This window comes from Haliotis rubra, unplaced genomic scaffold (assembly GCF_003918875.1).
Source record: "Haliotis rubra isolate DU_JTF1 unplaced genomic scaffold, ASM391887v1 Scf14, whole genome shotgun sequence".
Taxonomy (NCBI): Eukaryota; Metazoa; Mollusca; class Gastropoda; order Lepetellida; family Haliotidae; genus Haliotis; species Haliotis rubra.
Window position 1 is genome coordinate 4,089,017 of NW_025765336.1, and position 13,525 is coordinate 4,102,541.

Consider the following 13,525-nt stretch of genomic DNA (forward strand, 5'->3'; position numbering starts at 1 on the left):
CAAAGGGATTGCTGACGCATGAGAAATAATTGTAGGCATTTTATTCATGACAGAATTAACCTGGTATTCTTAGTGGTCAGAAGCATGCATCCATATTAAAACTATTCCTAGGCTCGGTTTAGGATATGAATTGTTGAGTGGTTCATGGTCAACTGACACATGATATCAGATTATGTTATATTATCCGACATATACATGAAGGCAGTTGAAATTGTATCAAAAATAATTTAGTTATATCAGTGTCATTAGAATCAGATACTCGCTACCGCTGTTCAATGAGAACATCACATCATGGTCATTTCAGAACAAAGGTTTGCAAACTATGACTAACAAATAAAATGACAAACAAGAAGTCAACATTTGCCAGTCAGGAAGCAACTTTGTTTTCAGTCAGGAACTTCAGACTGGCATTTTTCACTATGCTTTGAAAAATATTGATTTTCAGATTGCAACTGAACAATAGAAAATTTTTTTGCGATTGTTTAATAAGTGGCTGAGATTGTATGGCAGTCTCTTATGTTTTAAATGTTTATCCCATTGAAGTGACAATAGGGCAATTAGTTTGAAGGAATACGTCATACAGCCAGCAATTGTTCTAAGATTAGGAATCTCATTCCGACTCTCACTGTCCCAATCATGTTAGCAACGCTCTGATTGATTGGATGAAAGCCGTTCTGACACGACCCGTGATGAGATGTCACCATTGTTTAGTAGCACGTAAAACTCAAGTTTCGTTTTAATGAGATTAAGTAATTTCAACAAATCCGCCTTTCAACAAATTCAGGAATTACTTGCATTGATATTGTTAAGTGAGTCATTGAGAAGGTTTGCCCAGGTGTTTTGTTGGTGGTCTCCTGTACTATAAGGTGGTTCAGGGGTTACTGTGGCACTAGTTCCAGTTTAATTACACCTACAGCGTCAAGTCTCAGTGGAATTTCCCTTCTTTTTTCCTGACTGATGGAATTTATTTAACATTGTACTAGGGCTGGGAAGAGGCACTTTGTCACGATATGATACGTATCGTGATATGTTACCTGCGATACGATACATATCACGATACATACACCTTGAAAGAATGACACAGTACCATGATTTAAAATGAATGGCTGGTAGTGGCCAAATATTACCGAACAGACAGCTGGTTTAACGTGAGTTGTAAACTTTTAAAACGTGCATATTTTTCTCTAAATAAGTACTTTAACATGTTTAAGATAATATTGTTTTGAAAAAGTTGTGTATCGATACACCGGTCGACGATACGATAGCTGTATCAAATTTAAATGTATCGTCCCAGCCCTATCTTGTACACTGAATATGTTTCTTTTGATTGAAATCTACCAGAGTGTCATCACTGACCTTTGTATGCGATTTTGTTTCGAATGACTCTACTTTAATTAAGTATCAAGAAGCATGAATTCAATTTAATAAAAATCTGTTAATGTTTGGGGTTTTTTTTAAAAAAAACAAACAATTTAAGAACATGGGATATTTCAGCTGCAGTCTACCTGTTTGAATGTGCAGATCCTTTGAAAATGAATTTCGTTTTACATTGATATTTGAAGAGAAAGAATGAGTGATGGATGCATTGAAGGGCAAAAAACATGGTCATGTACTTTCTGTAGCCAACTTCAAAGAGTATTAACTTTGACAGTATTTACTTTCAATGACACAAGCCCCAGGATGTTTCTGAAATAATTTTTATTTCAAACATTGTTACCTGGGGAAAATGAAAGTAACCTAACACTGAAAGTATCATCATCTTTCATCACAGAAGTATGTAGGGTTTGCCATTCTTGATGGCAGTTACGAGGTTTTTCAGCAACTGTGAAAATTATTTTTGTTAGAATCTGATCTTTTTAATGGTATTGTCCTGGTGTAATGATATTGGGGTCATGATTTTGTAATAATCAGATGGTTACACCATCTCTTAGCAAATATCTCGGTCCCCTCGTTTTGTTTACTTTTGACACATGAAAGGAAAAAAACTAATGGAATATTTACAAAGACACTCCATGAAATGGTTTGAATTATGAAATATCAGGGCAATATGTATTTCAGTTGATGTGAAGGAAGTGAAACTCTGGGGTGTCTGGGTTAGATTTTCACCAAGCATCCCAGCTGTTGTTAAGTGGAAACTTAATGGATCTGATGGTAATTATTGGTAACTCATTTGATGGCATGTCAATGCACCCAACAGCATGGACACTTGCTCATTCTATCAGTCATTGGATTGTCCCGTCTTGATTGGTATGTTTACAGGGTAAGGTCAGCTATCTGGAATGTAGCATAACACAGACAGACCTGTCCATAGTGTGATTAACAGTCATAGGCTTAATCTAATAGTGATTAATGAAATGGGCATTAACTTGAAAACTTATACAGTCCATTAGGTAAATACCAAGAAGCTTCATTCAGACTTTGTTGCACACAAACTACAACTGTAAAGTAGAGGCAATGTTTTCGTCTGTTTAGTGGTCTAATGTATCCTATTTTATATTAGGGTGTGTACTTAAAGGTTGCAGAGCAGCTGACAGAGTGTGTCTGACAAAGAGTAATTTATAACATGTCATCCTTTAAATTAAAGCTTAACTTGACATTGAGCTGTGTTTTGTGTTCTTTGTTTCCTGGGGAGATTCTGCTGTGCCATGTACATGGCAATTGAAGATGGACAGCGTCTCAGAGAAGAATTAGGTTGCCTTGTCTGTGAAAATACAAACCAATTCCACGTTCAGTAGAGTTGGTATTACCATGGTCACGCAGTTTGAAGTCCAGCTGGGGCGGTGGGTAGCCTAATGGTTAAAGCGTTGGCTCGTCACGCCGAAGACCCGGGTTCGAATCCCCACATGGGCACAATGTGTAAAGCCCATTTCTGGTGTCCCCCGCCTTGATGTTGCTGGAATATTGCTAAAAGCGGCGTAAAACCAAACTCAGTCAGTCAGTCAGTGAAGTCCAGCTGATCTTATTTTAACACAAGACAAAACACCTGGGAAAAGTAGCAGTAGTTTGGTAGGCTGTCATCACCGCCCTTTGGTAGTTGCTCATGATGTTTATCAGGCAACTGCCACTTGATCATTGATACTCGGAATAAACCAATGTTCTCATGGCTGGAATTGAACCCATTACTCATCATAGTGCCAACCAGTTCCATCTTGACCTGGGTGGTGGGGTAGCCTAATGGTTAAAGCGTTTGCTCGTCACGCCGAAGGCCCGGGTTCGAATCCCCACTTGGGTACAATGTGTGAAGCCCATTTCTGGTGTCCCCGCTGTGAAATTGCTGGAATATTGCTAAAAGGGGCATAAAACCATACTCAGTCAGTCTAACTTGACCTCTGCAAGTTGTCCCTGTCATCACAGCTCATTGCCAAACTTTATGTTGTGGAATTATAACACTGAATTGAGGGTATAGTTATCGCTGTGACATCGAAGTGTTCCTCCTTTCCACAAAGCACTATGATTAGTAAGCCAATGTATGGTAACGTTTTGGAGTGACCTTCACCTTTGAGCAAAGATAGTTTTGTGGAATGAGGTCTCGTTAAATTCCACAACAGCCCTGGAAAGATGTGGCAAATTTTTAGACATGGGTGGATTGGGGGTTTCCAGCCTAGTGGCCAAAGCATTCGCTCGTCACGCCGAAGACTGGTTCGCTTCCCCCACATGGGTACAATGTGTGAAGCTCATTTCTGGTGTCCCCACGCTGTGCTATTGCTGGAATATTGCTTAAATGGCGTAAAACTTAACTCTCTCTCACTCACTGACTCTTAGAAATTGGATTCTTTTATGAAACTTGTAAAATGGACGACTTTTAAAATCAACGATAAGTGCAAGCGTGAAGGTGAAAAGAACAGTTACTTTAAACACGCATGAAGAGTGTGGTACAAAATGGTTCGATCCTAATGAACTGCTACAACTGAAAGTCTATTAAAAAGACGCACAGTAATGAGACTGATGTCATAAGTGAATGCTACCTCAAGTCACCATGGTACGAATTTGAAGACCATCCCAAAGAGAATCGAAAAGCTGCATTGCATGTAAAAAACTTCATCGGCTCCATTTCGATCGGCTGAAGATCTGGGCCTAGATTTTCAAAGCTCTCTTAGCGCTAAGATAGTCGTAAGTGCCATACATTAACATTAACTTACGACTATCTTAGCGCTAAGAGAGCTTCGAAAATCTAGGCCCTGTAGAGTTATGACGCTGCGTCATAAGGTAGAAGAAGAACATTTCAGCAGATACGTTCAGTTGGTACTGGCTATGAGGCACTCGTACCTGCATCCACCCCGCCCTATCTGGGGACAGATACAGTTACACTGACGTTTCCTCCAACCGGAAGTTCCTGCTTCCTGGCCCTGACTCTGTCAGCTCCTTCAGTATGGCTTGGTCAAACTCCGCCAGGTCCTCTGGTGTGTCCCATCCGTCGCCCTTCAAGGAGTAAAGCCTGGATCCATCGAACACCCGTTCGTTATCATTGCTCAGAATTTGGTGAGTCCCTGAAACGACAGGCCTCCTTTATTCACAGTTGTCGCAACAGATAGAAGAACATTTGAACTCCTTGATTAAGAGTTGATTAAGTCGAAGCTCCGTTAAGGCGTATGTTAGTGTTAATTCTTACGACTATCTTAGCGCTAAAGAGACACGCGTATATTCTTGCAGACACTTTCAATCGCATAGATATCGGAAAAATATAAACTACCCAGTATGATATCGAATTTGGTTTGTTTGTCATTTAATGCCAGACCGAATTAATCCCAGCTATAGGGCGGTGGTCTGTAAATATAATCGAGTCTGGGCCAGACAATCCAGTGATTAACATCGTGCCAACCAAGTCGTGCCAACCATGTGTCAAAAGTCAGAGAAAAAAGTGAAACATACAACTTTATGGATGACAGCTTCTTGTTTATTGCATAGAGCGACGTAATAAACAAGAAGTTGTCATCCATAAAGTTGTATGTTTCATTTTTGACTCACCAACTTCTTGAATGCCGATCAAACAATTAGCAAGTCAGCGAGCCTGACCACTCGGTTCCGTTGCAATCCGCTTACTATAAGCATGGGTTGCTGAACCGGATCTTCACGGGTGTATTTTATCGAAACCAGGAGTTTATTGGAGTTTCGACATTTATTCCGACTGACGGCTATTAATCAAGGAAAACCGCTCGATTACGTTTGCAGTATAGGTATCATGAGAGTATCATCGTGAAAGTTCCGAGCCCTTTGCATTTATGGAATTCAAACGTACATTTTGTTTTGTGAAATATCAACAGATTTGTTTTATTTGAAATGTTTATGCGTTAAATAATTACGTTCTTTAACTTGAAATATTATTAACAAGCAATGATGACAGGAAATAAGAACGGACCAACCGACCATTCGACAATTTCATAATCGAATTTTCATCTGGTTTCACAAATTGAGAACAGTCGATTGTCGGACTTGCTGGATGATTTACACTTGCAGATCCAGAGGGGTGGGTAGGGTGGATGTAGTGTAGGAGGTGACTAAAGGGTTGCTCCCTTGAACTGTGCAAGCTACAGGTATTCGGACATGCGCACCTCCAATCTTGTATGTCTGTAGACTGGCGAACTCGGGGTTGGTGGAGCAGTTCGGAGAGTACATGGTGTGGTCGCAGAACAGGACGTCTGCCAGACAGGAGGAGTTACAGTCGCGTGACGGAGTCTGCAACACCAGGCATTGATATAAAGTGAGAAAACAGAAGGCACAGCAGGAGCAACAGGACAAACTTCTACTACTACTACTACTACTACTACTACTACTACTACTACTACTACTACTACATGTCATCGTATGCTGATTGCTACTGGATTGTCTGGTCCAGACACGATTACTTACAGGCCGCCGCCATATAGCTTACACTACTACTACTACTACTACTACTACTACTACTACTACTACTACTAGGTATTCACTATAGCTGAAATCCTGCCGATGTGACTTTAACGTTTAACCCACTCACACTACAAGGCTCGCTGACTTGGTTGATGCATGTCATCGTGGCGATGCTCATGATGTCAATCACTGGATTTTCTATTATTAACAGACCGTCTTCACAAAGCTAGGTACTGTGTGCTGCGATAAACAATAAACAACAAACGTTTAATAGTAGCAGTAGTAGTAGTAGCAGAAGCATGTTTGTTACTTAACATTGAGTAGATGCAGCTATTGATGACGATCTATGAAAGGATCGAGTCTGGATCAATCCAGTGATTGACGCCGTAAGCATCGCAAATGGGACACGATGACAGGTGTCGACCAGACCACCCGATCCCGTTAGTCGCCTCACCCGGTTAGCGTGTGTTGCTGAAGACCAATTCTATTCGGTAGTGGAAATTGAAGTAATGGGAATAACTGATTTGTTCATAATGACCACAGGGGGAGGACTAGAAACCACAGGACGAATCAAATTAGTAGGTGGGGAGTGAGTGAAAATTGCGTAAAGGCCCATCAGCACTTTTGCAGCAGCAGAAGGTAGTGAAGAGCGTCACTAGGTGATACTTAGGGAACCACTCCTATACCTGGGCGTGTCCTGTCACCTGCTGTAGCTCCCATGCCAGTTCTCTGTTCCTCTCTTCAACCTCCGCCAGGTGGAGCTGCTGGCGGCAGATCAGCAGGTGGAGCTCGTTAATCTGAAACATTATATCAACTCTAAACAAATTTATCATGCTGTGACACAATATAAAAAGCTAAACACCTATCAAATGGCAAACGTTGTCTTGTTTTAACTTGAAATACACAGAAACGTCTTAGTGATGGTAATAAAGAAATTCTATTTCAATCAATTATCTCCCTTGCCTTTTTATCAAATTCGTCAGTCCGTCAGGTGTGCCAGAAACCTATGATTGGGGTTTCCCAGATTCCTTCCTGATCATATTTTTAGTCATGAACAATATTCCAATTACATGTATATCACTTCGTGTCAGATTAATGGACACCGTACGAGACCTGCATGGGTTACCTTGTTCTGTTTGGCGGAGTCCATGGCAATTGCTTTCTCTCGGTCGAACTGCACGCGCAACAAGGGAGTCGAGAACTCTCCATAGAGTTCCTGAGTCTGAAATCGTGAGACACATCAGTCAGCCTGGGATCTTTGTAAATAAACACTATCCATTAATCTTAAAGGTCACATGCAACCAAAAATCAAACATAATTAAAACACAATTATCACTTCTTCATGACATATAATATGCATTGCTGATTATGAAAAACAAATAAACAAAATTATAAGCGTATAATCGCAAATCAAAAGTGCAATATTTTGTACTTGGGTTTACCTCCCTCGAAACAGAAGCAGCCGGGATACCGAACCCAGTCAGAGCGGGTGGGTGTGCACTCAAGTGTAACGGCTGGTTCATTAGCGAGATCACCGCCTTCACGGGTCATTGTGTGTGTATATATAGAAAGTTGGGTTTTGTAAATACATGCTCATTTTTGTGTATAACATTTTGCAATCAACAGACATCATAACATGTCATGTGTTCAAGTATCACACCTGCCTGTCTGTGTAATTACATAATGTGACAGAGACCGAACTCGGGCCATAAATCAATGCGTTTTGTTTATGGTGTATAGCCTGATTGGTGTTAAGTTCAAATTGCATGTGGTCAGTGATCGCAGTTGTGTATTGAATATTGTCATTAGCAGACAGGCAGGCAGACACACAGGTGTCAATAAAACAAGACATTGAGTTTTGTCTGTGACAGCGACATATCTATATCACAGTTAGAAATTGTGTCAACTCTAAATAATGACATTGCTTTTAAGTATCGAACTGAGAAAGTGACTCGGTAAGAAGAACGTGTGGTGAAATAGACAAATGAAATTATATAAACAGTTTATTTACTGTCATAACATACAAAAAGCTCGCGCCTGTGAGATATCAACAAAACATTATGAAAATAGCTCACACCAAAGCCTTCACCGAGTATTCACCAGACAGCCCGCTTCCAAGTTGCGCGAACCTATTTCACTGCGCACGTGCTATGAGCGCAGCCAGCTGTTGAAACCCGTATTCCCCAGAAAAGTCTGGGGAAAATTAGTGAAACGTTTGAACTCCGATTTCAGCGCGTTTTTTTCATCGCGTTATTTTTCAACTTTATAAGTTGAATTTGCATTTTGACGCTTTGTTTCGGTAAGTCCATACCGAAGGTATCAGAATCTGCAAAGTTGTGTTTTACGTTGCATGTGACCTTTAAACAGAATTCAGTAGTTCAGCCGGCCCAGGATCCCCTAATCGTGGGAGACCGCCTCCGTGGTGTAGTGGTTAGAGCGTCCGCCCGGAGAGCGGAAGGTCGCGGGTTCGATCCTAAACGCGCGTCATGCCAAAGACGTTAAAATATGGTACTTGTTGGTCCCTGCCTGGCGCTTGGCATTAATGGTTACAACAAGGACTGTCAACTCGGAGTCAATTATAATGTGTCTGGGTGGGGTATAAATGCCTCACTCAGCAATATCCCAGCTACATGGCGGCGCTCTGGAAATAATCGAGTCTTGACAGACAATCCAGTGATCAACAGCATGGGCATCGTTCTACGAATTGGGATGCGATGTGTCAACCAAGCCAGCGAGCCTGACCACCCGATCCCATTAGTCGCCTCTTACGACAAGCATGGCTTTACTGAAGACCAATTCTAACCCGGATCTTCACGGGTCTATTACCATTCAACTGCCAGCAACACACCTGTATTTGTGGATTCCATGTATAAGTTTCAAAGTCGTTCACCACTTACTTAGGCTATCTTACAGTAACAAGTGTCCCAAACATGTCCAATTGCAGGGTATACTCATGTAACGATACCAACAGCTTTGCTGGGGCAATGTTGGTCCTGAGAGTTCGAAAACTTTCAAAGCTAAACTGATGCTTACCTGATTTTTTAAACGTAGTATATTTGTTCTTTTAAAATTCGGATAAACTCTTCCTACAATCGCCAACGGCTGGAGGGATGGTGTAAATCCAGCTAGGGTCAATGCAGGTAGCAAAGGTACTCTAAGTCCCCATGTCCCTAGTATGGTGATCTACCTTCAGTTGTTGGCGATCTATATCCTGTTTTTATAGTGTGTTGTCCCCTATAGTTAGAATGTTTTAGACTGTCTAGTTGTTTTACTGTCCTTCGTCGGCAGGTTTTTATAATATCTATATATATTCTATTTCAGGGTATACTCGTCACGTAACGATATTGCCGATGTGACGTTACATAATAACTTGCTGGGGCAATATTGGTCGGGGTTTTTTTTCATCGGTATGTTTACCTCTGGACTGCTCCGCTTCTCTCAACACGTTCTTGAGGAAGTTGGAGTCGGCTCTGATGCTCTTCTTGACGGCCATCCACTCCAACTCCCTGTCCTCCAGACACAACTGTATGTACAGAGGACATAGTTGGTAGGAACAAGAGGGAAGAGCTTATAATAATAAATAATAGTCAACGGTAATGGTAGCATTCAGCTATTCAGATAACACGCATGCATCTCGCAGAAGGTATGTCAAATACATAAAGTATCACCGCTGCCCGTGACAAGCGTGTTGTGATGACTCGATGATTAACTGCACTGACAGACATCTTGCCTTTACTGAAAAAACAGACCTCACGTCACAAACTTGTCTCCCTGACTAAATGACTCTCTCACCACACCGTCGCACGTGACAACTGTCTTGCCCTGAGTATAAAATCCATCGCACGTGACAAACCAGTTGCCCTGACTCACCTCCAGGGCACGCCGCTCGTGCTTCAGTTTGAGGATGAGGTCCTTCTGCTGCTTGGCGCGCTTCCCAATGATGCCGTAATCCTCCTCCCGCTGTTCGGATTCATTCAGCAACTCTGGATATAAGAAGGCAGTGGATGAGTGAGTCGGTTTAATGTCGCCACTCGGAACACTTTCATCTGTACATTGATGCAGCATTCATGAGAACGAAAACCCAGAGATGGCAAACCAAGGATTAAACTGCGACATAAGCCAACACTAAGTCCTGCCTTATCGCAAACCCAATAGTAGCGAGATCATTTGGCCACCGTGTCTGTTTTTTACAGACCATCAAGACCTTATAAGCAGCATAACCATGAATACAAATATATGTTGGAATTAATCGTTTAGAATTCAGTTTGACTTTTAATGACACAAGACAGAAATTTGGGGACGTGACAGAATTTCGAACAATACGTGTGGTGTACGAAGTGCTTTTTGTTTGAACATATTTTATTCAGTGTTGAAATGGATTGGGCACAAGTTATGTTACTTATTTCCGCCCGCTCCCATCAGAAACATGAACAATAATGAATGGACGTAATGAATGGACATAATAATATTGACACATATTATTTCAAGTTAATATTAAGAAATGCTTTTAAAGTACTTCTGGTCCAGGGCCCCGTTTCACAAAGCATTCGTAGCGCTACGGCTGTCGTAAGTCTATGCTAAAATAAGGGAGTTACGATCACCTTAGCGCTACAACAGTCGTAAGTCTATGCTAAAGTGTGGGAGTTACGATCACCTTAGCGCTACAACAGTCGTAAGTCTATGCTAAAGTGGGGGAGTTACGATCACCTTAGCGCTACAACAGTCGTAAGTCTATGCTAAAGTATGTGAGTTATGATCACCTTAGCGCTGCGCGTTGTGAAATGGGGGCCGGAGTATTCTCAAAAACGTTATACGCACTCTCTCCATCTATAACCGACGGTTTAATATAATATAACTTACATAAAGGTATGTAGGCATTCTATAAAACTCGCTGAATTCTGGTAGAACGTACTTTGCCTGCCCATATTTGTGCACCGTCAATATACAATCAAATGTACGTATCTATGACACAAAATGTACGGCCAAATGTTCAGCATGTCAGGAATCTTTGAAATGTGTGATCCAAAGGGCAAAGTATGCCTCCCCTATAACACGCATTAGACCGCAAAGGGTCTGAAGGTTGGAAGCGGATGTGATGTTTTCTGTTTTTGCTTGTTGTTTAACGCTGCATTCGGCAATATTCCGGCTATATGGCGGCGGTCTGTAAATAATGGAGTCTGGGCCAGATAAGCCAGTGATCTACAGCATGAGTATCGATCTACGCGATTGGGATAGATGACATGTGTCAACAAAGTCATTGAACCTGACCATTCGATCCCGTTAGTCGTCTCCTGTGACAAGCATGGGTTTCTGAAGACTAATTCTATCCCGGTTCTTCACGGTTAGATGTTTTCTGTAATGTATGGTGGACGTGCAGGATGTCTTACACAAATGTCACGTGAAATTATAACCACCCCTCCCACCCTACGGAATATCGAATGTTCGGTCCCCAAATGATCTAAAATTAGTGCCAACCTTCAAGGTTTTTCTTGTGAATTGTCCATTTCATATTGACGCCTTGCAGCAAGTCTAGTACATCTTGAAAGTGGAGTTCAAACTCGCTCAGCTTAACTTCATTCTTCAAATTGGCAGTTTCTGGTGAGTTGTCGGAATCCGTGGGTGTATCTGATATTATTGAAGGTTCTGCTGCCAACTTCAGAAGGACCGTGTCCACAACATGGGCAAGAACACTGTTTAGTTTGATAAGGTTCTCCTCAAGAGCAACCATGTGGGTCTCGGCATCTTTTATCGGATCCGTCAGGGGGGCAGGTGAACAGGGGGAGGAATTATGGGGGGACATGTCCCCAGGACTCTCTGGGAAACAGCCGAGACACGTCATACCTGTACCCTGGTCCTCGCTAGCTGACGAAATGTCGGTTGCCTGCGATTTTAGTGGGCTTAGTGACGGACCTAAATTCCGGTTCGCGTATTTCGGAGTCGTTGGGTATTTTTTCTTGTCTTGGCGCGGCTCTGTGGGCGTTGTGGGTGTAAATCTTACTGTCTTCTCGGGAAGGGTACCTTCACTAACGGTACGACGGATGGTGCTGCCACACACGTCATCGTAAGATGATGACTCTATGGTTTTGACGTCATCCGTAATCTCCGTTATTGTGATTGTTGGAAAACATTCTTCTGAACACTGCCGTCTTGTTTGTAAACTCGCGTCAATGTCACTGCTGGTTGGGGTGCACATCTCGTCCTGAAAACGTGGATTTGTGTTTCTGTTGCCTTCTTTTTCATGTCTAAAGGCATCAGCGACAATTCCCGTCACCAAAGCGTCTGTTAAATCCTCGTCGTCTGAACTATAACCATCTTCATAAACATAAACGTAATGGTCATCGCACGCCATCTTGCAGCTTGAGAATGTCGTTGACGTCACGGTTGTAGAAAGGAATGATGTCATGACAATGACGTCATAAGAGAAACAATGCTTATGACGTCAGTGATTTTTCTTCTTTGTTGTGCTTACGCCGCACTCTTCCAGGGCCAAGGTTTTAGAAGCTCTCTTAGCACTAAGATATTCGTAAGTGCCATACATTAACATTAACTTACGACTATCTTAGCGCTAAGAGAGCTTCGAAAATCTAGACCCAGGATCCACTTGCACAAAGCGATCTTAGAGCTAAATGAGAATCGTAAGTCTTTGTTAAAGTAAGTATGGGAGTTCGCTGAGATCGCATTATGCAAATGGATCCATTATGACCACGGTCTGTAAATAGTCGAATCTGGACCTGACATTCAAGTGGTTGACATAATGAGCATCAACCTACAGGGTTGGGATACGATGACGTGTTTCACCCATGTTGAGCCTTATCAGTTATCACCCGATCCCGTTAGGCGTGTTTCCACGGTGCAATTTGTTGTATAAAATTTGTGGCATGCAACGTAGCAAGTTTGGAACCCCTGTGACAAAACTCAGGCTCAAGTTGAAGACACGATACCTAGGGTATGTCACAATTGAGAAATCGCTATTATTAGTTTGTATTACAAGGGGGTAAGCGCAGTAGATGGAACAGTGAAACAAATGCACGTGCTGTACGTGATGAGCGTTAACTTAGACCAGCCCTACTTGTTCCCAGTGTTTCATCTAATGTGCATACCCCCTTGTAATACAAACCAATAATAGCGATTTGAAACTATGATCGTTTGTTAAACAACTTTTATCCTAAGTTGAATAAAATTCTGAGATTTGAATGTTCAATTGGCAAGGTAAAATTATGAGGATGCGCAATCTTAATTTCGGTTTAATTGATTTACTTTTTTGTTTAGAGTGAAATTCATCGGTACGTTTTCACTGCAAACAGACTATATACATTACAAAAAAACCAAATTCATTAGAAAGGAAGTACAACTGAAAGGGATTTGTCATAGTTTAGTTGAACTTTTCAGCCAACACTAGTGCGTATCTGTCGGGGGAGTGGTGGTGTGTAATTAAGCTGTTCTCTCCATTTTACATATCTGTCTTAGCAGGATTTAAACCCCGTCTTGAAAGTTTATTAAATAACCATTGGAACTCTCGTGAAAGCGGGTGAAAATGAACTGTGCGCACACACGCACGCACACACCACTACTCATTTCTCAGAAAACTAAAAAGCTGTATCGGCTCCTGGACTTATTTTGTTCTGTGTTGATGTTTCGTCTGTCTATTCATATTACTCGGTTTTGAGAATTTTGTTCAAAA

General features: G+C 41.7%; 1 protein-coding gene across 2 annotated transcripts; it reads right to left on the bottom strand.

Annotated features, from left to right (window-relative positions):
- Positions 1-4,184: 4,184 nt before the first annotated feature.
- LOC124268764 lies at positions 4,185-12,159 on the bottom strand. 2 transcript variants are annotated; one of them, XM_046703791.1, is made up of 5 exons: positions 9,262-9,340; positions 6,971-7,066; positions 6,531-6,641; positions 5,550-5,673; positions 4,185-4,487 (listed from the first exon to the last, which is right to left on the bottom strand). In XM_046703791.1, exons 2-5 carry the CDS (start codon positions 6,992-6,994, stop codon positions 4,303-4,305), a joined length of 444 nt encoding a protein of 147 aa, XP_046559747.1. In that variant the 5' UTR covers positions 6,995-7,066; positions 9,262-9,340; the 3' UTR covers positions 4,185-4,302. The 2 variants fall into 2 exon arrangements, with proteins under 2 accessions (XP_046559747.1, XP_046559746.1); XM_046703790.1 differs by lacking the exons at positions 4,185-4,487; positions 5,550-5,673 and adding exons at positions 9,715-9,827; positions 11,320-12,159 and having other exon boundaries at positions 6,560-6,641; positions 9,262-9,367.
- Between the last annotated feature and the right edge of the window lie 1,366 nt (positions 12,160-13,525).

Coding starts and splice junctions, on each gene's coding strand:
- LOC124268764 (XM_046703790.1), bottom strand. CDS start 12,037: ATGTGCACCCCAACCAGCAGTGACATTGACGCGAGTTTACAAACAAGA. Junction 9,828..11,319: donor TCACAAGAAAAACCTTGAAG/GTTGGCACTAAT, acceptor TCTTATATCCAG/AGTTGCTGAATGAATCCGAA. Junction 9,368..9,714: donor ACGAGCGGCGTGCCCTGGAG/GTGAGTCAGGGC, acceptor CTGTACATACAG/TTGTGTCTGGAGGACAGGGA.